Source organism: Orycteropus afer, unplaced genomic scaffold, assembly GCF_000298275.1.
Source record: "Orycteropus afer afer isolate SDZICR_OR568_19922 unplaced genomic scaffold, OryAfe1.0 scaffold00064, whole genome shotgun sequence".
Classification (NCBI taxonomy): Eukaryota; Metazoa; Chordata; class Mammalia; order Tubulidentata; family Orycteropodidae; genus Orycteropus; species Orycteropus afer.
In genome coordinates, this window is record NW_006921651.1 from 6,149,885 (window position 1) to 6,176,799 (window position 26,915).

Below are 26,915 nucleotides of genomic sequence, written 5' to 3' on the forward strand. Positions count from 1 at the left end.
GGAAGGTGAGGCAGTCAGGGCTGCTGAGCAGATGGTGAAGCTAATGGCCCCACCAGCAGCCTCCCTCCCTCTCTCCAGGAGCCAGCAGGGCAGTGGGGGGACCTGGGCTTTGCTACTAAAATTGATCTCACGGCAGAGCAGCTGCAAGGCTGGGCCGAAACCGGAGCTCAGAGACCAAGGACAAAGCATGCAAAAGGGAAGCCAAACCTCTTCCCTCCTCCCTACCTTCATCACGTTTCCTCTTCTCACCATTGGAGCGAGGAATCCCCAAGATCCCATTGATGGAGTAGGATCCCACTGGATCATTGGAGGCGCTGGAGACAGGAGGGGAGGCCGTACTGGGAACTGGACAAGAGGAAGGAGAACATGCCATAAGGAGAGCAACTGTGACCTCAGGCCAGAGCCCCAGGGCTGGAGGCAGAGAAACAGAGCAAAAGAGGGGGTGGGGCTAAAGGGGGAACATGGTGCTACATATAGTCTTGGCTATTCAATTTTGCCCAGTCCTGGGCTGAATGGAGACTAGTCAACCCCAGGCCTCCTCAGCAGACCTAGGTTTTACTCAGGTCCTTGAACTCTGAAGATAGATGAAGTGCAGGCCCAGGAAGACACCAGAACTAACTCAATCTGGAAAGTGGTTCCATGTTCTTCTTTCTAGACAGCACACTCCTAGGCTGCCTTCCTCACAGCTTGCCCAACCCCTATGGCTATGCAAACCCCTCCAGCAAACCCCAGCTCATCATTCCTCAGTGGTTGTGCTGAGTCTTTACCAGTCCTGATTTAAAGTCTGTGGTTTTCTAAGAGCTGCTTCTGCTTCTCCAGAAGACACAGAATGGTCCTGATATACCCCGGAGGTGCATAGCTCCTCTCCCCAAGTTGCTTCTGGTCTTAAAACCACCTGAGCAGTTCCTAATCTTCCCCTCAGGGCACAGACTAGCGAACCTGTTCACTGAGCAGTGATCGGCTCAGGTACAGGCTGGCCTCACCCTCCTTTCCAGCACATGCTGTTATGCAGGCCTAATAAACAACAGCTCCTGCCAACTCCAGGAGGGCTGGGACCAGCCATTGCTACTTCCTGCTGGTCAAGAGAGAAGTGAACAGCTGCCAAGAGGGGTAGCAGGAAAAGTTTAATCACATCCCAGCCCCTCAAACCCCAGACCTTAAATATGACTATAGCAGCATCAAGTACTATTGAGCCTAAGAGAAGCCCAAGTAGTGTGTGGAGGCAGGGCCTCTCAGGTGTTCTGAGAGGCCTGGTCACATCTCGGAGAGGTCACGAGAAAGGATGAGTAAATGAGGCAGACACCAAAGGGTAGAGAACTGCAGAGTGAGCGAGACAGAAACAGAGAGATTGCAAGAAATAGGCCAAGAGAAACCAGCTATGAGGGAAAGGGGGAGACAGAGACACAATCCAGAGTCACACAATGGGAGAGGTGAGAACAGAGGGAAGAGAAGACGGGGAGGGGAGGAAAGAAGAGAAAAGGATAATTTTTAAAGTTTTTAAAAATAGAAAGATGGAGTAAGAAATTAGATATGAAAGAAAGAGTGGCAGGGACGGAGGCAGGATCAGATGGAAACAAAAGATGAAGGAGTGGAAGTAAGAGAGACAGGAGAAGAAAAAGAAATCCTAGAAGAAAAATAATGATTTCAGAGAGAGAGAGAGAGAGACTGACTGACTAACTGACCAAGGTAAGGTGAGGTGATGTGGGCAGGAGACAGACAATCAGCCAGGTGTACTAGTCTCTCTCAGGGAGACGCTCAGCCTCTAGGAGCTCAAGGAGAGCAGGGCTTGGGAAACTGGCCAAGCAGGTCTTGGACCTCAGGCTGCTCCTGGGGAGGGGGAGATGGGGAAGGCGGGTTTCCTTGGTCCCCTTCAGGGCACCCAGCTTCCTCTCCCTCACGCTCTGAGCTCTCTTACCTATGGTGTGGCCAGGGGCACTCACTCCTGTCCCAGCCCCATCTGGCGTAGGGTGGAAAGGCTGCTGAACTTTGGTCCGGATGATCCTGAAACAGCATTACAACAGCATCACACATCACGTGCCTCTCCTGGTCCTGCCACCACCAGCCCAACCCTGGGAGAAGTTCTCCTGAGCTCCCCTGCTCTTCCTCCTCCGTCTGCTCCCTGTAGCCCTGCCCTCACTGATGGCTACCGACACAGGTTTCCCTTCAGGCGGCTCTGCCAGGGCCAATCCAGCGCAGCTCTGGGCAGAGGCGATCTGTGCCCTGCTCCACCCTGTGCATCATTCGAACGGCTGCTTGACTTTTGGTGTCGAAGCTCAGGGCTGCACACTGAGAGGAGCTCAGCACCCTTTTCCTTTCCGGGGGTGGGGGAGTGGGGACTGCTGTTGGCTTGCTGTCCCCGTCTCCCTTCTCAATGACACACATATCTTCCGCTGGTAACAGGATTTCCTGGTTTGAAGACCATTTGGGAGTGGGGTTTCCTACTGGAACTATGTTACAGGCCTCCAGAGTCAGGCAAAGGGTCAGAATTTCCCCATCCCTGAGCTTAGGAGAATAAATAGCTTAGTTAAGATTACACTGCAAGTTAGGGTTGAATGCAGCCACCCAAACCTGTAGTTTTGGTTACTTTGCCATACAAGTAGCCAGGGAAGAGCTGGGTCACAGGGGACCCTTTATCCCCAGGATTCCAACATAGAAGATGGTCTTTTTGCCAGATGTCAGGCTCTGAACAACCTGTTTGTGAGTCTACTTATTGCCCTCAAGCAAGTCCAAGGCCTGTCCTCACTGGGCTGGCTGGTTGATGGCCTCATTTCCTGCCTGAGGGTCTTAGTTGGGTCACAGCCTCTTTCCAGGCCCAGTTAAAAAGCCTGGTGCCCCCTGTGCAGAGCTGGTGGAGAAGAAATTAAGCATCTCAAGGGGATGGGGGATGAGCCTGCTTTTCAGTGACTCAGAAGAGCCAGGCCCAGTGATCCGAAAGACCAACCCTGGGACGAGCACTGGGGAGTGGCCCCTTCCATCCTCTAGTCAAATTAGGTGCCCTTGGAAGCAACTTTTCCTGTGGCTTTGCCTCTTCCCTCAAAGAGGTTTGAGAGCCATGCTCACCTCAACCAGCCAGGTGAGTCACAAGCTATAGCAAACTCAGGTCTCACAGGCTTTTACTAAGCACTTGCAGGAAACAGGCATGAAGCCCCTAGAGTACCGGAAATTAAGTTGAAGAGAGAAGATATACACCCCTAAAAAAAAAAAAAAAACTAAGTCACCACACAAGGGGGCCAGATGGTAAGTGCCAAAAGGATTCAGAGATGAATCCCCATGTAGGTGGGGGGACTGGGGAAGAAGCCACTGAGAAGTTAGAACTTGATGTCGATCATCACAGCTGAGTGGGACTTAAGTTGGAGGCACACGGGATAGTGGAAGAAGTTCTGGGTAGTACACGTGGTTGGTCTGCTTGGCCACTCAGTGAGAGGCTGGAGGTTCACGTCCACCCAGAGGCACCTCGCAGAAAATACTTATAATCTACTTCCAAAAAAATCAGTATTTGAAAACCCTATACAGCACAATTCTACCCGAACACTCATGGGGTCACCATGAGTCAGTATCTGTTCACAGCATTTCATAGCTTTAGGACAATGCAAAGAGCACAGGGCTGCAGATCAGGGACCCTGAGTCTGACTCTATTAGTAGGAGGCCACATAGTCTTGGGCTTAACATTCAACTTCTTTGGTCCTCAGCTTCTTGAGCTGTAAAATAAAGGGGCTGGACTATAGGACCTCTAAATTATCTTTCCACAGTACAAAAATAATATGATTCTAAAATGGGCAGTGAAGCAGAGGGGAGGACATTATAAGCAGAGGAGACGCAAAGGCATCAAGGCTGGACTCTGTGTGATGTTTTCAGGGGTTGATACCTAGACCAATCAGCCAGAAATAGTGGAAAGAAGGCTGGAAGCTTGGCTGATGATGATACAGCTACTTTCCATTTACTGAGCACCTACTATGGGCCAATGTTATGCACAATTTATAGTATGTATACATATTCTTGTAAGTCTCACAGCAACCCCCGAAGAAGAACAAATAGCTTAGTTAAGATTACATTGCTACCTAGGGTAGAGTCAGTATGCAGCCTCCCAAATCTGTGCTTTTGGTTACTTTATCATACTTCCACCAACATATAAAGACCAGGTTTAGACGGTCTCAAGTCATGAGCGATATCTAATCTAGAGGGGACATGTATAAATTGATCCTCACAAAGCAATGTATAGGCACGAGGCATTAAGGAGTAGCCTTTGGAAAGAAAGGGAAGAATCTTCAAGACATTGTGATGGCAGAATGGCCAGAATTTGGCTACTAAGTGATGTCAGTCAGGACCCAATTCTGTGCATCTGGAAGGTTGGTGGTAGGTATCATTGACAGACACATGGGTGCAGGGAGGTGGCTGGTTTTAGAGCAAAGTGATAACGTTGGCCTTAGACAGGCAGCATTTGCACTGGCAGAGAAGCGTCCAGGTGGACATGTCCATGGGCCAGCTGGCACAGCAGATACAAATTTAGGAGATTATGGGGGAAAAAAAAAGGGAGTGCTGAAAAGTAGAGACACCTATGGTGCAGAGGCTGGAGGACACCTATTTTCAGAGAAAGAACCTGAGCTTAAGAAGAAGTCAGAGAAGAATTGTTCACACAGGAAATGGGAGAAGCTGAACAGGGCAGTTTTGTGCAAGTCAGTAGAGAAGACTGTTTCAAGGAGAACATATTTCACAGTGCCGAGTGACAAAGATTGACGAGAACTGGTGATAAGAAGAAATACAAATTTGGGGATTTTGATGACCATTGGTGACCTTGGAGAGAGGGTCTCAGCAAAGTAACTGACAGGACCCAGACAGAGAGGCTAGGAAGTGAATGGGGGACGAGAAGAGGGAGGCAGTAAAAGTGGATTGCTTCCTTCAGAAGCCTGTCAGGAAAGGTAAGGAGAGAAAGGTGTGGAAGCCAGAAGGTGGAACTGGCAGCTGAGTGGAGGGAAGGCCTCTCAGCACAGGAAACATTTGGATAAGTCCGAAGGCTGGGGAGGAAGAACCAGGAAAGAGGGAGAGAGAATGTGGATGGTCGAGAGAGCAAGGAAGAAGAGGCAGAACCAAGAGGGGGTGGGGCGGAGGGCACAGGGGAAGGAGTCAGCCAGATATGGCACATTCTGATGTGATCAAAAGCTTCCAAAAAGAGCTCCTATCATTTCCCAAAGCAGAAGGTAAGGTCATCTCCCAAGAGCTGAGGGGAAGGGAGAAGGTTTGGTGTGTGATCAAAATGGGAAAGATTAGAAAGTAGTTGTGGACAGTGTAGACTGGTCTACAAGAAAAGTCTAGAAGGATTTAAGCAGCTCAGAGCAGCTGTTCCCAATTCATTGCAGCAAAAGCTTCTGGGATCTCACTGGCACTGCGGGTGGCCCTGGCTTGAGGGGCTCTCGGCTAAGGGAACCCCAGTGCTGGGGCTTGGTGAGGCAGATAACTGGGTGGCCTTGCAGAGCTTCTGTCTTTGTTACTCAGGGCCTCTGACCCCAGGGCATTAGTGCAGATTTAGCTGAGGCAGCAAGTGATGGAAAATCACTACTCCCTGATAGCAGCTTGGTACTGAATGGGAAAGAAGTTGGGCAGGGTGCCTGGTGTGAGTTACTCATGCCTTTGGTGTCCACCCACACCCCCCAAACAGTGGGCATTTGCCAGTCTTCAGTGCTGATCCCAGGAAATTTAAGAACTGGGGCCCACGGAACTCTGATGGTTACCCGCCGCCTCCTGCACCCCTGCGACAGTCCAATAATTCATGGGAATTTCCCTAGGGGTTAGAGGGATGAAGTGATGTAGTTGCACTAGACAACCGCCTAATACATTTCATCTTCTACCACCTTCTCCTTCTCCAATTCTTTTTCATCCTCAGCCCCAAAGAACATCCACATCCTCCATGGCTCTAGGCAGGTTTGGCCTGGGAGGTCAAGTCCTTGGATATGAATCCTTGGAGACGCAGTTAGGAGCACTGGAGGGCACATCGCCACTCGGGAGCTGGGAGGTGCTATCTCCTGGCTCCATGGACAGACTGCTCTGCCAGATGTCTGCTCCTCACTTCTCTCTCCAGCATGCTTTCCTCCATAGGGATGAGCTTCCTCTTCCAGAATATCAGAGGAGAGGATGTCCTTCTCCTAGGAGCCTCCAGGGCTTTGGCATGGGGACTTGCAGGCACTTAGAGTCTCCCACATTCACAAGGGCATGAGGATAGCAAAGGGAATCAGGGTGTGGGCTCTGGGGTCAGTCTGCCTGAGTCTGAATCCCTTGGTGGTTTCTTAGTTTCTCATCGGTAAGGTAAGATAATAATACTATCCACTTCATAGGACTGTTGTGAGGATTAAATAGGATAATCCATGTAAAGGAATTAGTGTGATGCTTTGCTCAATAAATGTTGGTTACAATAATAGTAGCTATCATTATTATTAGTATGGGTAACCCCTAGGCTTGGCTGCTTTCTATTTAGGGGCTAAGCCAGATACAAGCAGCCCAAGAAGCCTGCTCAACGCAGGTGCTACTGAGACCCAGGAAAGAGCGTCAAACAGAAAGTGAGCCACACACAGCAGCAGCAGTAGGTGTCCCAGCCCTGACCCCAAAAGTAGGTGCATTCAAAAGGCTAACAGGAAGGCTTTCCTGGGGACTAGACCCACCCTGCCTGGGGGCTCTGCAAAGGGTGCACAGAGGGCACAAGCAGTAATTCCTCTAGGACCAAGAGATGCTAGGGGGTAACGGCAGGGCTTTAGAGTAAAAGATGGCAAGGCAGGTAGTGAGGTCACCTCTCTTTGGTTCAATTCCTAGAAAGCCTCCACCTCCCACCAAGTTGGAGATCAAAACACTCTCATCCACCCTGTGAGTTAGGATGGCAGTCATGTATGTCATCGGTCTTCTATTAACAGTTTGTTAAACTCATGAAGAAACAGAAAAGCTCTCAAATCTTCTTAGAAAGCACTAGGGAGTCTGTAACTCCTATTCTAGTTGTATTTCCTCTTCCTCATTCCTCTCTCATTTCTTCCTCTATGTTTCATTCTCAGTCTCTCTGTCGTACTCTGGCCCTCTCTCTAGCTCCTCTTTCTTTGTCTGTCTGTCTGTCTGTCTCCTTGCACCCTCAAGTCCCACTGTGGCTATGTGAGTTTATTGATTCCTGGGAGCTGGGGGAAAGTGGGAGGCAGGGCTGGGGTGCAGGCTCAGGGATGGAAATAGAAGGCTATAAATTATTTGTGACAGGAAAGCAATAGTGGCAGAGTGCTGAGCACAAGTCCTGTGTCACTATTAGATTCCTTTTAGCCTGATGACACTGTAAAAAAGGTTAAGTGTCTGCTGGAATCGTACACCTGGGGGGCCGGGGCAGCCTGGGAGCAGAACAAGCCACCGAAAGCAGGTATATCAATTCTCCAGGCCAATAATATTCCTCTCATTGATCGCCACGCAAAGTTCAAAAATCTCATTACAGCCAGGCAGACCGGGAACTTTTTACAAATCAATAGAATGATATAATGTATGTATACTTAGTACAAATGTATCTATTCATCTATCCATCCATCCACAATCCGCCTCAGGGTTTCCAAGTTAACCTACCCATCATATTAGGTTATGTTATGTATGATATTATATCACATTATATTATATGATAATAAATGGTGTGCAAGAAACTCACCCTGAGGTGGAGACAAGAAGAAGTCCTATTAGCATGGAGGTGACTTCAGACAACTCACCTTGGAGGGAGTGAAGTGGCAGCCTTTCCAGGACTAAGCTGGTCAGGATTTCTAGAAGCAATGTGTCCTTAGCAGACTCATAAAAACTACTGTCTACTGAGTATTTACTATGTACTTAGCAATGTTCCGGGAGCTCTGGTAGCATAGTGCCTAAGGCATTTGACTGCTAACCAGAAGGCTGGCAGTTCAAACCCACCAGCCACTCCTTGGCAGGAAGATTGGGCAGTCTACTTCCATAGAAATGCCATCTCGGAAACTCAAGGAGGAGTCAGGATCGACTCGATGGCAATGAGTTTGGTTTTTTGGTTAGCAACGTTCTAAGGCGCTCTGGTGGCACAGCTGCTCACCAAAAGGTTGGCGGTTCAAATCCAGCAACTGCTCCATGGGAGGAAGATGAAGCAATCTGCTTCCATAAAGATTTATAGCCTTGGAAGCCCTATGGGGGTCACTATGAGTCAGAATTGACTTGATGGCAGTGGGTTTTTTTTTGTTTGTTTGTTTTTCTTTTTGCAGTGTTCTAAGAGCTTCAAACAAAGAGTTCACTTGATTCTCACAACAGCCCATTTTACAGAAAAGGCATTTTATAATTTGCCTAATGACACTCATTTAATAAATGAAAAGCTGAGATTTGAATTTAAGTGAACTGACCCTAGGACTGATACCCTGAAACACTAAGCATACTGCTTCCAGCAGCGAGCTACCCCAAAGCTCGGAATGCAATCTCCTGGATTCTATTCCCTGTCTCTTATTCTGTTGTGTTCTGAGAAATGAGAGGTAAGGGGCTCCCTTGAGCCTCAGTGTTCACAAGTGGAAAATGGGAATAATAACTCTTGCTAGAGCTAACAATGCAGTGTGTACATGGATCACTATGAAATCCTGTCCAGCTATCTAGAATAGACTTCCTTCTCCACTTTGGAATTACTTCCTAGTGGAACAGCAGGCTAGCCCCCCAAAAGAAACCAAACCCACGGCCACTGAGTCAATTAGTCAACTCATAGTGAACCCAGGCCAGATCCTATTAATGCTTTGCTTAAAGGCCCTTGGGAGCAAAATGTCAAGTTAACTACATATATGTGTCATGTACATGTATAAATCCATTTAAATTGTCCTAGAATAGACTGCCCATTCTAAAGTCTATGCAGAAAATATTTAATCACTGGTCTGGGAAAAGTCTTTCACAATTGGGTAAATCAAAGCAACTCCAGAGTGGAGACTGCTTCAGACAAGCTGCCCACTAAGCTAGGCAGGGGCAGCTGGGGTCTCTGCCAGTGACTTCAGGCTGCCTGGATCATTCCAGAGAACAAAACCTATTTGCTGCAGCAAAGGATATTTGCCCAACTAATGCAGGTAATGGCTCCATCTCAGGCCTTTGAGAGCTGCTTACATCAGGCCCGTGTCCCTGGCTCAGCCCCCCGAGGCAAGTCACAGCAACACAAACAGCTGGAGACTTTTCATGACAGAACCTCAAGTGAGACATCATAGATCATCCAGAAAAACATTCTCTCCTGAAAATGGTTCTAACTCTCCCTACTCCTGAGAATCCCAAGGAACTGGGCTCTCTCCTCTGCACAATCCAGAAACTAAAAAACAGAAATTTGCTTCTTCCCTTTCACAAGACCCCAAAGGAAACAAGATCCACCTGTGCATGCCCTCCCCACCGACGGGCAGAAGCTGCTCACAGAAACCCTGTTTTGTTAGTCTCTGGATATGCCGTATGTGCAGAGTCCAGTGTTGTTTTGCCCACTCACATGCCCTGTGGGCTTCACTTTGGACAATTAACCACATGGCAGGCAGGGTTCTGAGCACTGTGCTTAATGGCTACTGATGAGCGTAAGGCTACGGTATGGATTGAACTGTGTCTCCCCAAAATATGCATTGAATTCCTGGCCCTTATACCTGGGGATGTCATCCTGTTTGGAAATAGTTTTTCTTCTTTTGTTAGAGTAATGAAGTCATACCAGTGTAAGGTAGTAAGACTGGGCAATCCACTTCTGTAGTGATACTGCCTCAGAAACCCAAGGAGGGGTCGCTAAGAGTTGGATCCCACTCGACAGCAGTGAGTTTTTTTTTTTTTTTTTTGGTTAGTGTAGTGTAGTGTAGTGATCCTGAAGCTAATCACCTCTGAGTTATAAAAAGATAAGAATAGACAGAGACACACACAAGGGTCAGAGAGATGTCAGGTGAGGATCACTACAAGCAAAGGAACTCCAAGGAGTTCCAGGGAACAATTAGGGCTACCGACAAGGAACCACCTGTCTCTAGAGCCGTGCCCTGATTTGGACTTCTAGCCTCCTGAACTGTGAGAAAATAAAGCCACTGACTTATATGATAGTCTTTTCTGTTGCAGCAGCACTAGCTGCTTCAAAGCTGTGGCCAGGACCTTCCTTTCTGGCTATAGACAGACAGAGCTAGAATAGAAAGGTTCCAAGTTCACTGGGGTTCCCCCAATCGTGTTAAGCACTTCTGCCTCTTTCGTTGCATCTCCTAAGTCACAACGGAGCTGCCAGGAATGAGAGCCCTACCAAAAAGCTGGCAGAAGCATTTCCTCAAAGGACTGTCCTTGAGCCACCTACATTAGCATCCCCTAGGGCTTGATAAAATGCAAATCCATGGCTCCCACCACAGATCTGAGTTAGGATTTCTCACAGCTTATTCTGTTGTGATTATGTGCCATCAAGTTGGACCCGATGACCCCTCCTTGGGTTCCTGAGGCGGTATCACTACCGAAGTAGATTGCCCAATCTTCCCAATGCCTTAGGCACTATGCTACCAGAGCTCCTTCCAGATTATTCTAAAACTCTCTAATGTTTGAGAATGCCTGGCTTAAGCCATGGGCAGAGAAAACCACTCTTCTTCTGGAGAGAGTTAGGAGAAAGTCTCAATGAGTTAAGAAACTTCCTCACTCATACTCATACTCTATCACATTTCCTTCCACCTCATCATCTTGATTTCAACTGACACAGCCACCAAAGTTCAAGAAGCTAACCAGTTCCTCTGTGGACACTAAACTGTAAGTTAAAAATGAAAATAACGTCAAAATCGTTTTTGGTGCATTCCAGGATGACAAATTCCCAGTGAGTTTCTTCATGATCAGGCATATTTTCTGCATTAACCTCGCCTTGTAAGACTGGCATTGAGAATGATAATCCCTCCACTGTGTGTCCCTGGGAGCCCAGGCCAGAGACAATTTACCAGGCTAGATGGGCCATGGGGCTGGCCCAAGGGGGCAATAGTGATGGTTTATATGATGAATGGTAAGCATATGGATTGATTTAACTTTAAGATAGTATGCATAAGTTTAAAAATTAAGGGGCAATGTGTTTAACTAACCATTTGGAAGCCAGTCTGCGGTGCATGCCAAGCCCAGAGCGTGACCAGACTAGCTTTCCTCCTTGAGAGCCCTGGCCTCGTCTGCTAGGGCTTCTGGCTGATGCTGTCCACCCCATGGGCCTGCTTGGGAAGCTCCAGAGACTACAAGGCAGCCCGATATGATAGAAAAAGGAGCGCTGCCATACTCTCCACTGGGGCCAAGTCTCCTTAAATGCTCCTGTCCACCCTCCTTATCTGTTCATAGGCACACCCACACCCCTCAGCTGGCAGAAGGAAGCCTGGAGGTCAGGCACCTGGTAGAGGTAGAGGGAGGGCCTGTACCAGACTCCCCAGCTTCCCAGCCTCTAACTCCTCCCACCCCTTCGAGGCAGTATCTCTACAGAAGTAGATTGCCCAATTTTCCTTCCGAGGAGTGGTTGGTGGGTTTGAACCACCAGCCTTCTGGTTAGCAGTCAAATGCCTTATGCGCTATGCCACCAGAGCTCTGTACCTTTCCTCTAGTTACTGCAATATTCAAAAACAAGCCCTCAGTCTCTCTCAGGCTCCTTCTGAGATGTGGCTAAATCCTACCACTGGTTCCTGTTACCTATAGGATAAATTCAAAATTCCCTAGCCTGGCCTTCAAAATCTTTCCCAATCTGACTCCACCCAGATTTCTGTCTTCCCCTCAGAGTCTAGCACATGGCTGAAACCTTGTTTGCTGCTTACTCAATTCACACCATGTTCTCCCCTGAATTCTGAGCTCCATGAGGGCGGGTGTCACATCTATTTTACTCACCATTGTATTTCTAGGCATAATGTAAGTAATTAATTATTCTTTGTTGAATAACAAATTAATATTATTATTATAGCCTATATTATTATTAGAAATAACAATCTTAAGGGCCATAGTGAGCTACCATTTGCTAGCTATGGGCCAAGCACTGTGTTAAACACTTTGCATGCATTATTTCATTTAATTCTCAAAACAATCCATGAACTAGGTACTATTATTAACCTTACTCTATAGATATGCCAACTGGGGTTCAGAGAGGTTAAATAACTTGCCCAAGGTCATATAATTATTAAGTAGCAGGGCTAGGATTCAAGCCCAGGTGCCTGACTCCAGAACCCATGCTGCTAACCAGTGGATAGAATAAGCTGGTCATATCAGAATGGTATCTGTGAGAGGCTGGTCTGTTTCCTTGTGAATAGATGAGCTGCAGGAGCTCTGGTAGTGTAGTGCCTAAGGCACTTGACTGCTAACCAGAAGGCTGGCGGTTCAAACCCACCAGCCACTCCTCAGAAGGAAAGTTGGGCAATCTACCTCCGTAGTGATACTGCCTCGGAAACCCAAGGAGGGGTTGCTATGAGTCGGGTCTGACTTGACGGCACATAATAACAACAACAGATGAGCTGTATGTAATAGCAGTAAAAGTAATAACTAACATTGATTTTATATTCAGTATAGTGAATATTCACTATATAACCAAAAAAAAACTCACTGCCGTCAAGTCACTTCAACTCATAGTGACTCCTCTTTGGGTTTCCGAGGCGGTATTTCTACAGAGGTAGATTTGCTCAATCTTCCTTCTGAGGAGTGGCTGGTGGGTTTGAACTGCCAGCCTTCTGGTTAGCAGTCAAGTGCCTTAGGCACTATGCCAAAGAGACGGGCACTATAATAAATGCACTGTCTCATTCAAATCCTAACTACAACTCTATAAAATGGCCATGTTCTCTTTTTCACCAAAGAGGCAATGGAGAGGCTAAGCTAATTCCCAAGGTCTCATTTTTAATGGCCTTAGAGCCAGACTTTGGATCCAAGCCTAGGAGTTCAACATCTGTATGCCTCTCCTGGAAAATTCTATATTAATATTTCTTTGTGTTCATTAAGTATTTGGGCATGAGTAAATTTTTTCTTCAGTCTTTGCATATCCATGACCTGGACAACTGAGGAAATATGGAAATAGGCAATTAGCAGAGATCACACGAGGCTGTGATTCTAAACATGCTTACCCATTCCCACGCACATACTGTGGTTGTGTTTGTAAGCATCATGTCTGTGTTCCAAACCCAACACAATTTTAGGTTTAGTAACTATGGATTTCAGTGCAGCTTATATGCACCAGTAGGTTTTGGGGGTAGATTTTCCAAATTCTCTAATTGCTCATATCTATGATTGTGTGGGGAGACGGCATACAGATGTGCTTCTCCACTCTCTGTTTCTAAAGACTGTTTCTATGCTTCGTGCATCTCTATATTCATGTCTGTTCTAGTGCATTGATCCAGGATTTATAATGCTGACTATATTTATCAAAACCTAGTTCATGAATATTTGCCCAGTATGCCTATTTTGGTCAAATCTGTAAGCCACAGTCATGCACGACTCCACACTCATCACCATTCTCTTCCCAGTGTCTTTGAGAGGCTCATGTCACAATTGTGCTTTTATGTTGGCCCGTGCACCAGTATTGATGTGCATAAACATGCATTTGTACACCTGTGTATCTCTCTGTCTATGGCTCGGACAAGGTGGGGGTGAGGGGAATGTGGAAATGAGAGAATTATTAAATGCCAAGTAGATGTGCAATAAATACCATTGATTTTATAAACTCCAACTTGTCTTCAGTCTCCTTCCATTCTTTATCCTGGGGGCATTGCAACAAAAACCTATTTTAAATATCTTTGCTTCTCTTCCCCCCCCCCTTCCAAAAAAGTGTCAATATTTTATTTGGATTTTTAACTTCGCTCCATAACAGTTGTTTGACCTCCTGACTCATGCAAGTCACATAAATTCTGGGACTTTATTCAGGAGCCATGTTCCTGCTATTGAATAAGCAATTTGGGAGGGTGAATTAATGACTTGTGCTGTGCTGGAAAGTCCCTGAAGAAATATTAAAATTGCTTGCAGACTGAATCGATACTCAGTGAACACCCAGCAAGAGGGCTTGGGCTCTGGAATGGCCACAGAAGGCAGGGCTGGGTGCAGGAAGGGGAATTCCTGTACCCAGCTTGGTGAGGCCCTCCCCTGCCTATCCCTTGCTCCCTAGAGCTCTGTCATTTTTGTTAACAGCAAAGTCTTATTAAACCCCTAACCAAGATAGAGTTGATTTGTCCTGTCTCCAGAAGCAGGCTCAGGGGACAGTTTACTCTCTCACTAGCAACAAGAGCCCAGAGGCCTTATTGGAGGTGATGGCCTGGGCACATCCACCTGCTGGAGAAAGAGGAAGGAGCTACTGCTTTCCAGCAGGCTTCCCTATGCTTGGGGATCAGGCAGGGATGGATCACCCAGCAGGCAAGGTAAGCACAGGGTTACTTGTGTTTACTTGCTATGCTGTAGTGAAGTTTCACGTGGGCTTCACATCTCTGATGTGGTGAAAAACATGGGAAACTTCACTACCGATTAGTAAGGACAAGTAAGCCTGTGCTTACCTTGCTTACTGAGTACTCTGTCCCTGTCAGGGATTATAAATTTGAAAAGAGGCTTTTTGACTCTGTAGGAAGGTGCTGTGTGATTGGAAGAGAGAAAGATGCCACAACACCTAGAAGGAGAACCTTTGATGTGGTGGAAAATGTGAAATTGTTCCCTATAGATTAGTAAGTAAGCACAAGTAAGCCTGTGCTTACCTTGCTTACTGGGTAGTCTGACATTGGTGCTGGGTTGGGAAGCTGCTGCTGTGATCACCTTCTGCTGGGTGTGCAGAAGGCACTGCACTGTTGCATGTTTCATGGCTGGCCCCATCTCTACGTGTGCTTGACCAGGGCTTGCTATCACTCAGATGGCAATATGATTTCAGCCTTCATGTGTGGGTGTGCCTGTGCAGTGGGGCGTTTGAATTGAGTTGTGTGTTACTGTGTATTGTGTTGTGCCGGTACATTCTGGCAGCCGGCTGAAGGTTTGTTACTTGGTGTTTTGTGGTATTGTATTGAGCTGACAGCACTTTGTGTAACACTGAGTTGGAGGAATTTGAGTATTGTTCGTTGGCAGAGTCTGTGTTTCTGCTTTGAATTATTATGTTCATTGATCATATCAGCATACTTTTCCCCCCACAATGTATGTCTCAGAGATTAGGTTAATGGGTGTCTCCTTGGTGTTACGGGTTGAGTAATGATGTTGGAGATGGGTGGTGGTGTATGATTTGGTAATGGCTTTAACTGCCTTTCTCAGTGTGGCTGTGGGTGAGAGGGCCATCCTTCAGTTTTCTAGCTTCATCTAGCCTGGTCATTTGCTTTGCTTCTTTTCAGAAGGATGATTCTAGAGATGAAGGACAATTCTCTTCTTGATGTCCAAATGTACAGCTCTATTCTTTTTGAAAGCAAATCCATAGCTGGTGTGGCTAGAAGTTTCCCCTACTCTATTGAACAGCTCTGACCCACCTCACTGGTACAGGTCCTGATGTTACCCTCTCTTCCTGTATTTAATTTTAAATTAAGCCCCTAGGGTAAGCCTTGCCTGTTGACAGTCTAGATCCCTGCTGGGGCTAGAGGAGGATGGATGGGAGTAAATGCCCAACCCCAATGGGACTAGCAACATGAACTCTAGGTCCAAGAATCCTTAATCTGTCCCACTATGTGGCTCTGCCCATCAGCATCTTCTTCCTTCCTAGTATCCCAGATAATGAGGCTCAGCAGTGACCTGCAGTCACAGGTCATGGAAGAGCACAGACACTTATAGATCGGGCAGGGCTTTCTACTAAGGCAGAGTCCTTGCAAGCAACTGTACGAGTACATAGACGAGCACAACCCTGCAAAATATACAGAGCTCTTCAAAAGATGGCACATGCCCACACTTCCTTTGATACAAGGTTGATATGTGGTATGGTGTAATGGATAAGCATATGTATTTTAGAGCCAGTACTGCATGAGTTCAAATCCTAGTTCTTCTACTTAGCCTGTGACCTTGGGCAAGTTATTTATCTTCTTTGTACTCCACTTACTTCATGTATAAACAACCATATAAAGCCTTATGGGGTTGTTTATGAGGTTTAAATCAATTAATACATGTAACATGCATAGAACAATTCCTAGTGCAGTAAGCACTTGTTAAGTATTATTATTATTATTAATATAAGGATTTGCTGAGTAAATCAGACATAAGATTGACCCATGCATGTGTACGAATGTATACATGTGTGTACTAGGGGACACAAAATTCCAAAATAAATCAAGGTGCATGTATGTGTGTGTGTGTGTGTGTGCAAAAGCTGTTGTCAAACAGAGTAGGGGAGAGGGAAGTTCTCTCATTGTCCATTCGGACAGTTGTAAGCAATGCAGGCTGATAGAGTTCACGACTGCCCATCTCCAGACAGAGGGCTGCATCCAGCCCTGGGTGATGAACGGGTAGAAAATAAAATGGTGGCCTTCATACATGTTTTACACTTATAAAAAAAAATAAGTATGAGTGAACTCTCAGGACTCAAATGTAGCTCATTTAAAATATTACCGCTAATAGTGTAAAGGAGGGATAGTGGAATCTAGATATAGCTAAGGAAGTAGTAAGATAGGTATCAGATAAATGAATGTTAAGGAATTTCGGAGCTGGTCTTATAGAAGCCCTGGCACTGAACTTGGTTACCTGACTAGGCCAAAGGGGCTGGGAGCACTCTCCAAGTATGGATTTGGACTTTAGCCTCATTCCATGGAACTTCTCATAAAGATGGGAGCCGGAAACACATCACTGTGAGTTTGGGAAACTTTGGTTTCCATCTTTGCTCTTGTTGGGCACAGAATAAACAAGAGAACTTTGAGTTATCCAATTACTTTGAATGATTACACCAACCCGATTAAGCCCAAAGTAAATGTGTGTGTGTGTGTGTGTGTGTGTGTGTGTATTAATCTTTGATCCCTTAGCAATGGGATCAGCTGCAATGATCCTCAAACTCCCATGCATCTCTAGAATATCCAGATAGTTGGGGAAATAGTAGACAGCTTTGGTTTGAATTTACTAGATATTTGCTTGCTTCTCCTCTTTTTCCTTCATGTTTTCTCTTTTCTCTCCTCCCGCCCCCTCCTCTTCCTGTTTACCTCCCTTTCCTCTTCCCTCTATGACATTTAAGAATCAGAGGAACCCTTCAGATCCATCAAATAAGGAATTTTTTCCCACTACTATTTCATTTTATCTTTTAAAAACCCTACAAAATGCAAAGCACCATAACCCATGAAAATGTCATGAAGCCCTGCAAATGCCAACCTTCAACTCCTCAAGCAATATTAACAGGTTTATCCCAGACAGGGGGAGCTCTGGTGGCGTAGTGCCTAAGGCATTTGGCTGCTAACCAGAAGGCTGATGGCTCGAACCCACCTGCCACTCTTCAGAAGGAAGATTGGGCAATCTACTTCCGTAGAGACACCACCTCAGAAACCCAAGTTGGGGTCACTATGAGTCGGAAACAGCAGTGAGTTTGGTTTGGTATCCAGAGAGAAGTGTACAGTCATACAAAGTTCACACACACACACACACACACACACATGTAGACGTACATACATGCATACACATACATATACATATAGACAAAGGGGGCAGTTATTGACTAGTTCTGTCCAGTGGTCAGATAGCTGAATGATAGTGTTTTAAAAATATTACAGCTAATAGTGTAAAGGAGGGATAGTGGAATCTAGATATAGCTAAGGAAGTAGTAAGATAGGTATCAGATAAATGAATGCTAAGGAATTTCGGAGCCGGTCTTATAGAAGCCCTGGCACTGAACTTGGTTACCTGACTAGGCCAAAGGGGCTGGGAGCACTCTCCAAGTATGGAGGTACACAGAGCAGGTTCCCTTCCTAAATCTCACTGGCATTCATGATACACAATCCTGTTCACGGAATTTTCTTTTCGGTCCTCTAGCTTTTTCATTTGAAAGATTTCAACATTTATGCACACACAAACCAGAACCTACACACTCAACACAGACACATAATGGTGATTATTGTTGCAATAATAATAACTAACATTTATTGAGCACTTAATGTGTTCCAGGCACAATTCTCAGAAGGTTTAATGGGTTAGCTCACTTAACCCTTATGAGGAACTATGAGATACCTACATGATTATTCTCATATTATGGGTGAGGAAACTGAGGTCCAGAGAGGATAGGAAATTGAGTCATAACCATGTACCCCACTGAGCAGTGAAATCAGTGGTAGTCTTTCCCCAGAGCCCAAGCTTTCTTACACTACACCATATGGCTTTATGCAAATTGCCTGGCATATAGTAGATGCTCAGCAAAGAGTTCTGAATAGATGAAAGACCTTATCTATTGAGTACTCTGATAATCTCACTTGAGATAGAAAAGTGGATTCTCTTATCAAATCCAGCAAAGTGATTTGCCTTCCAGACCAACTTGCAGGGGAAGGGAAGTGTCCACACCTGTGATTGTTCAGACACTACATGTTCTCACCACTAATTTCCCACCTGACTTTAAGGCCAGAACCAACCTCCCTTCAGACCAAAGATCAGCCCCAACTGCATCAGATGATTTTCACCACAATACATTGTTTCCCAAAATATTTTTCTCTGAAAGCAGGTGTTGATTCTGTGCCTGGATGAAAACTGAGACATTCAATCAATGATGTGGATGTTTCTAAATCGCCAGATAATTGGCATCCTATTGGCAACCTTTATAGAAAATTGACTCAAGTTTTTGGTTTTCATCCAGATGTTTGGGAGTTGCCACAGTCATTAACCTGTTTGTCAGCAAGTGCTCATGCATTTCCAGGAGACATAAGCAAACACTGAAGAGGAAAAGAATAACCCAGAATAAAACAGACTAAAGAGGACAGAGGTAGCAGCTATTCGACAAAACCAGTCAAGCAGATTCTGTTCCGGGAATGAGTTGCTACCTTGGAGATCCATTAGAACATGGATCCAGCTCACAAGAGACTCATGTGCTTAAAGACCTTTAAACACCTCATAAGGCTGTACCCTTGACTGTGTACAGAGCCCTACCCAATCAGATCCCTGCACGGCAGAGCTGATGGATCAATCCCATCCCAGTGTCCAGCCCAGAAAGCAGCTTGGCCACGTTGCGGCCAATCCAACCTCTTGATGCTGACACAGCCCCATCCACTCTCCAGACGCCTGCCTGCCTGTGCACTTAGTATCACTGTGTATTTTCAGTTCAAGCTGTAGATTTTGCAAAGCTTGGTGTAAATCTGGTTTGTGACTTTGTACATTTACCCTTATTTGTGATTTAGTGCTCTGCTTTTTATCATCTCTCTCAACTCCATTTTCTTTCTCTCTCTACTTTTTAATGCTATTTACAACTGCCTCGTCCATAGAGCAGCAGAGCTATCTTTCAGTGTCTAACTGATCTACCCAAATGGTTTTTCTTACCCAGGTTCCCTCTCCTCTTTGATTTATGTTTTAGTAAACAGGAACTTTAGATTTTTCTATTCAATCGCATTTAGAATTACCACTTTTATCAAAGGGATCATGGCACTAAAGGACTCTTTGCAAGGTATATTTGTTTATTCTTATGAGCAACCAGCTCTCCCTGCATGCGAGAAGGCTGCGTGCGGCTGAGCGTGCAGGCACGATGCCCTCCTTGGGTTTTGCCTCTATGCTCCACTGCCCTGTGTCAATGCCACTTGGCACTGGTAGCAAGGGCCCAGTGAAATCATGATGTGTTCAGCAGCTGACCCTCGAAAAGATAAATCCAGGCCCGGGGCCCTCCCTCCTGATGAGCACTCAGTCCTTTTAGGAGCAGGCCCACATATGCCTGGCAGGGCTGCTTCCTCCAAATTCTTCCTCCTACACACACCCTTCCTCCACAGGTGCAGAGGAGGCTTGAGATGATATTATAATTCACAAGCAAGATTTTGGGGTCTATTCTCTAAAAAAAAAAAAAAAAAAAAACCCTCAAGTTGACTCCGTCTCATAGGGGCCCTATAGGACAGAGTCGATGAGCTCCACAGGGTTTCCAAGGCTGTGATCTTTAAGGAAGCAGACCGCCTCATCTTTCTGCCGTGGAGCAGCTGGTGGGTTTGACCCACCAACCTTTCAGTTAGCATCCAAGCACTTAACAACTGAGCCACCAAAGCTCTCTTTTATTCTTTTCCAAACCAAAACCCAAACCCACAGCCATCAAGTCAATTCTGACTTATAGCGACCCTTTAGGACAGAGTACAATAGCCCCTTAGGGCTTTCAAGGCTGTAAATCTTTACAGAAGCAGGCTGCCTCAGCTTTCTCTTACAGACCAGCTGGTGGGTCCAAACCACCGACCTTCTGGTTAGAGGCCTAATGTTTTAACCACTATGCCACCAGAGCTCCTCTCAGAGGGTGTGAATTAGAGGGTGAGAAAACCAGAACAATGCCTCCCTGTAGTCCTAGGACATCCATATAATATCTTTTTCTCCTTCCCTTAAATTCTTTCCACACCTTCTCCCCAGCTCTCTTTGACCTTGAACTCTAGCCTTCCCCTTGACATCAGAAGCTGTCCTGAGGGGAAAAGCACCTCCAAAGAAGCAGTTACCTGATAGGCCTGGAGACCAGTAACCAGAGGGACCAGCCCATCACTCCACTCCTGGAAATAAATCCCATTGTATTTGCATTTTAATTTTCCACATAAACAAAGGCCCAGAGTACTCGCTTGGGCAGCATCACTGGACGAATTTAATTAGAAATGAAAAGTTTATAGGGCCCTCTTTAATGCGATTAATGCTCAGTTAACATTTATCACATTCATATGCTGGGATCCCCTTTTCTAAGCAGCCACTGGCCATGAAATGAATTTCCCTCAACTTTTTTTTGTACCCGTCCTGGGAGGCCATCTCCTATGGAGTCTGCACTGCCTTCCTGGAGGGAGCTACCTGTCCTCAGAACCAAGTTTATTGTGGGGGAGGCAGATGTGTATGTGCTGGGGTAGGAGGCAGTGGGGCAAGGCTGAGAGGGTGAGAACAGTATTTCCAGGAGGAGTTGGACTTTAACCAGGGCTGTAACCTCTGCAAAGAGCTTGAGTGTTCAACCCAGCAGACTAACTAAAAGGCTTCCGAGCCTCTTGCCTAATAGGAAGACCCCACCCTCAGCCAACTCAGTCCATTTCTGTGGCCAAATACCTGGCTTTTGCTGGGGATGGTCAGTATCAAGCACATCTGGCTCTCACTTCTCTCCTCCTGGCTTCTGCTGTCTCTCTTCCACCTCTTCTTCCTCGCTTAGCAGGGGCTCTGTTAGGCCTTCCCTCCTAGGCCCATAGTGATTGGGGAAAGGAACCCAAGTCCCAAGGCCAAGTTTCCCTCCTCTTTTCCTCTGGCTCTCCCTGAGGCCGGGCAGTCACAGTGTGCTGCCTGCCCAAGTGTCAGCTCCTTCGGGAAGCAGAGGGTGTGGGGGAACATGAAACCTCTGCTGGTCCTTGGAGGAAGGATGGCCTTCCTTATCTTATCAAATTCTCTTCACTCTTCAATTAGAGTCCACTGAGATTGGCTTCCTAACCCAAACCAACTAACAGCATAATAATGAGGAGGAGAAGAAAGAGGAAAGAGCAGAGGCAGGGACTGGGGTGAGGGAGGGGAGGTACCCGCTTTGCAGATGATAAAAGGAGATGAATATTTTGGCCCTTGTCCCTACTAACTACTGAGGATCTCAGCAGACACAAGCTTAGCAACGTTACCAGTTCCCATAGTATCACATACAGTGTATTACATACGCACACCTCCATGGCCATCACACAACTCGACACACTCACAACCAGAAAAACAACTGCACATAGCTCACAAAGGTCCCCAGATACAGGTATGTACAGAGGACCCTCTGTGTACCTGACAGAACACCTGCTCATCAACCCATCAGAACAGCTACTGTCCATTCAACCTTGTACTCTCCTGATAATGTGCACTGACACCCCCCAAAGAGGCAGACCTTCCAGATGATGGCAGGAACTTCTGTTCTGGGACCAAACAACTGCTTCTGCCGGAAACGCTCTGAACAGCAAACCACCAGCTCTAGTTTGACTAGACTGACTCCCTTGCAGAGCTCTCTGCAAGGCTGGGCCATTAAATAGCTTCCCAGGGCCTGACTATCAGGCTTGGCCAGACACCAACAACCCACTCTTCTCAAGGCAGAGCCACACAGAGGTGCCCAACACACTCACCAACTTCTCTTGGTAACACACTCTGGCAGGTACAGCCTGTTGTCCTCTAGGATTAAGAGGGTGGAGGTCACAGGGTAAGGGCAGAAGGAGGGGGTCCTCCATCACCATCCCTGTGTCCTGTCAGGCTGATGCTGCCTGCAAGCCTCCAGATCTTCTTGATCTTCCTTCATTCCCTGCCAGATATGGGCTATGCAGCCTGGCCCAGCAAAGACTGAGTGAGGGGTCTCCAGGGGTGTGTCACAACTGGGGAACCCCTGCCCCAGTGCTTGCCCCCATTTGCTCAGGCTCTGGGGCTCTGTCTCTGTTCCCTTCCTGCCCTACCTTCCACTCCAGGCCTCTCCCATTCTTTTCTCTCTGATTTCTTGACCTTACTCTGTCTACCAGGGGGATGCAATTCCCTTTCCAACCTGCTGCCCTGTCACACAGCCCTGCCTCCTCCTCCTGCTAGGAGCTGCCGTCATGCCTTCTCGTTTCAGAATCACTGCAGAGGCAAAGCGCCACAGAGAAGTGCGGGCTGAGTGGAAGGCAGGCAGAGGGAGGACATCCCTAGCAAAGTGGTCAAAGGCTCTCGGATGGAGGGGCTCTAATCTGGAACCCCCAGGAAATAGGGGCCTCCCCCCATCGCTCTTGGGCTCTCTCCCATTCTCCCTGCTCTGGCCTGCCAGGGACCAGGCTGGAGAGACTGCATTGCAGCAGGCCCACAGCTTTCATGGCCTGCCTTGCAGTGTGTGGCTGGGCGGGCGGCTGAGGTCCATGCCTCCACTACTGTGTTCCACTCTCAGAGGGCTGCCCATTGCCCAGCTTTGACTTTACCTCTTCCTGCCATTTCCTCCAGTTAAGTGCTGGGATGCTAACCGAACGGTTGGTGATTTGAACCCGCCCAGCAGCTCCACAGGAGAAAGACCCAGCAATCTGCTCCCATAAAGATTAAACCCACTGTCGTCGAGTCGGACCTGACTCATAGTGACTCCTCCTTGGGTTTCTGAGGCGGTATCACTGTGGACGTAGATTGCCCAACCTTCTTTCCGAGGAGTGGCTGGTGAATTTGAACCACCAGCCTTAGGTTAGCAGTCAAATGCCTTAGGCAGTACACCACCACAGTCTGAAAAATCCTATGGGACAGTTCTACCATGTCCCATGGGGTTGATATGAGTCAAAAATCGACTAGATGGCACCTAACAGCCACAGCAAAGCCACTTCCTCTGCTTGGGCTTCTATTCAGAAACCTGCCCAGCTCTCTCCTCCCCGGATGGCACTCCCCTTTTCTCCTTTACTACCTTCTGGGCCTCTTCTTCCACCCCCTTCAGCCTTGACTACCAACTGCTCTGGAGCTCTAGCTCCTTCCCACCGACTCTAAGACCTTGCAGAGCTCTCTAAGGCCTTGGCTCAGAGAAGCAGGCTCCAATCTTCCCTTTTCAAGCTTCCACCAGCTTTGAAGTTCACTGCACTATATTCCCAAACCAGTAAGGCCAGGCCAGTTCCCAGATCTCTCCCTTGCACCGTCAGCTCCATGGCCTGTCCTCACTCCTCCAGTTCTCATTCTCCCTTTCCTTCCTCACCTCGCCCTCTTCTCCTTCCTGTAAGAAGTTATTTTCTCATCTCCCCCTCACTTCCCCAGGAGCTTCAGACAATGTCTCATCCCCCTGCACATGCACTGGGGTTATTGCTCTGGCCTAAGGTAGAGAGAGATATTACATCCAGTTACATAGACAAGGGGCTGTGTAGTACTGGCCTATGAGCTGAATTGGCCTAAAGATGTGTCTTATTTGGCCATCACAGAGTTTTTAAAAATTGAACTTTGATGCTTTTAGTAAGAGCCTACATATTCTAGCTCCTGTTTGCCCTAGTTTGCACCATGTCTCATCTCCTGTGGTCTCTCCCATCTACCTTCCCTGCCTTGGCCCCTGAAGACATTTGTGCTGGTGACCCTGTAGCCATACGGCATCCCCATCACTGCCCCTCATACACGTTTCTCACCAATCCAGACTTTGGAGCATAGCTATCCTTCCCCCTGCATTCCTGTAATAAACCAGAACCCTCTAGAATACCATCAGATTCACTGTCATTCTCTCTGGAAACACAAAATATCTTCTCATATTATCTCTCAAAAGACAAAACAAAGGGTCTAGTTATTTTTGTGGTTGTTGAGGATGAGCTATGCATGGGACCTGGTTTTATAGCCTTTCCCATCTTCCTCACTCCCAGACTCCTTCCTCTCTTGCCTGAGGGCTCTGGGCTCTACACAGGGCATTCTTCCTCCTCCTCCTCCAACACCAGACCCTTCTCTCTTTCCTACTTCCCTAACAACTTCTCCTATGCCCAGCCCTCCTTAGAAAGCCCTGGGGCACCTGCCTCTTCCCTTGTGCCCTGCTCAGCTCCAAGCTTCTCCAGTTGTCAGCTCTGTGTTTTCACCTCTCTTCCTCCATTCTCTGGCACCTGAATTATTTGGGAGAAGGTTTTGGAGGCCGGGCCTAGGGCCTAGCCCTTGGGAGAGTGCTGCTAATGGCTGTATCCCAGTGCTGCTGCCAGGGCTCCTGCATGGAGACCTGGCTGGGTGGGTGCTGCATCACAACTTGGAGGAAGGGAGAACACCTGGCAGAGTATTGTCCTTGCTGCTTATGTAGTTTGTTCCTAACTAATCCTGCAACTGGGCTGGGACTCTGGTGTTAAAACAAGGACAGACAATTTATCACACAGCTTTCCCTCCTTGCATCACTATTGCAAAGCCCCTCTCACTGGACTCCAGAGGGTTATAGTGCAAATAATAGTTGTATGAAAATTCGGCTCCAATTTGCCTGAATTATGAAATGAGGATATCAATCCAGCCTTATCCCACCTCATCAATGGCCCTATGACTACCTCACTGATTGACCTGATGGCCCAAAGTATACGGGGGGGTCAGCTTCTGTCTGTAACAGCTGGTCCTGTTCTGTGAGCCTTCCTCCCTTTCCTCCTCTTGGCTTCAGAGCCCTTTCACCTAGGAGCAGGCAGAGGTAGGCCCACACAACACTCACAAATCCACACACACAGAGAAGATATCAACCTATATGTTTATAAACCATTGTGAATAAATTCAAGCTGCACATTTATAGCACGAAACAATATGTTCCACAAGAGATCAACAGCTCAGTCCGTAGTTCAGTATGAAATAGGTAAATCCAAGGTAATTCAATTTTTCACCTATTCAATATTTCACTTGTTATTTGGACACTGGTTAGAAGACACTGCTTCCCACACCTCAGATTTGTCAGGATCCTCCTTCCCTTCTCTAGATGCACCCCCATGCCTGGGTGAGCCACACTGGGCACACCCTACACCTGCAGCTGCTTCCCCTGCAAGAATCCAGGGTCTGGACAGTTGTCTTAGAGGGCTGGGGGAGGCATGAGAAAAACCAGCAGGGATTTAGAGAATTGGCAGGCCAGCTTAGCACTGTTGACTCTGTTCTTCTAAAAAACAGGAAACAAACAAGGAATTCTTTCCAGTGCACACATTTGCCTCTTAACAGAAGCACTCCAACTACAGGTAGCAATGAGGAGAGGCTAAGGACAGATGTGCACATTAAGGGACGAAGTTGCAGATTAGCTACAGCTGGCAATCTAGGAAACTGGAAGCAGACAAGAGCCCTTGGTTTAAGGTCTGCCTTGTCAGTTCTGCTGAGAAGCCTGGGAGGCAGTAACCCATCTCATGTGGGCTCATAAGAAGCCTCCTCTTCAGAATGCAGACTCTTGGGGAAAGAGGTGGCTTAATCTTCTGCACCAGTGACTACTGCTTCTCTGTCTCTGGATATGTCCACAAGCACATGTCATCACACACACAATCACATCACCCCCTGTGTAGCAGAACAAGCCCTTTCCCAAATACCCTCTAAAATGCATGTTCCCCATCACCCCAACTACCAATGTTCCCTCTCATTCCTCAGATCTACTTTACATAACAATCCTCTACTTATGCACACAAATCCATTGATTTCCCTGGCTCATCCCCACTCCCTCCCTAGTATCCCCTTCACCAGGTACCCTTACTTCTCTTCTCTAGGGGCTGCTCCTGCTTGGCCCCATCTCCACTTGGGCTAATTCCTCCTGTGGCCCCTGTATTGAACTGTTGTGTTGTCCACTTCCCTGTGACAAGGGCTCTGGTTACAGAGTTATTGATTGGTTTTCATGCAGACAGATGGGCCCTTCCCAGGCGCCCATCGAAACCCCTGGCTGTATGGGCTGATTGTTGCCTCTCGGGGTGTAGGATTGCACTGGAGACCACCCTCCATGCAGCCTCCTTTGCCCAGGCTGTGGACGGTAACAAATGGAGGCCGCCTGAGCAATAATAAAAGCAATTGAGTAGGTTACCTGTGCAGACACAAGATTTATGCCTCTTCATATTTGATGTGATTGTTTTATTGAGTTCTCAGAACAGTTGGGACATTGTTTATTTATTTATTTAGGGTTTTCTCTCCCTTTTCTTCTTTGCATCACCTTCCCAAATCCACCTGGAGCTTTCATTAGGGGCAACTACTCTTGTCTTCCCTTCTGAAGAGCTGCCGGATAAGGGAAGAAGTCAGGGTGACCAGCCATTGCTTTCACCTGAAATCCTGTTAGTGGTGTGAAGGCCTTCCCTGGGCCAGCCACAGGGAGAGAGAGACATATATGATGCTGGTCAAGAAGCTCAGCCTAAAACAACTAAGAATACAAAAATGGGCTCTTCAGAAGGACAGCTCCAGCTCATTTTATGTGCGTCCAGTAGAACTGTGCTCCACATGGTTTTCAATGGCTGATATTTCAGAAGTAGATCACCAGACCTTTCTTTCAAGGAACT

General features: G+C 47.0%; 1 protein-coding gene across 1 annotated transcript in view; it reads right to left on the minus strand.

The window, feature by feature from the left end:
- PAX2 (paired box 2) overlaps positions 1–26,915 on the minus strand; it is a 92,977-nt gene that overhangs the window by 56,966 nt on the left and 9,096 nt on the right. Inside the window, exons 4-5 of the mRNA XM_007939948.1 lie at positions 1,916–2,001; positions 226–345 (exon numbers count right to left, since the gene is read on the minus strand). Of these exons, the coding sequence (XP_007938139.1) occupies positions 226–345; positions 1,916–2,001 (206 nt within the window). The remainder of the gene's footprint in view (positions 1–225; positions 346–1,915; positions 2,002–26,915) is intronic.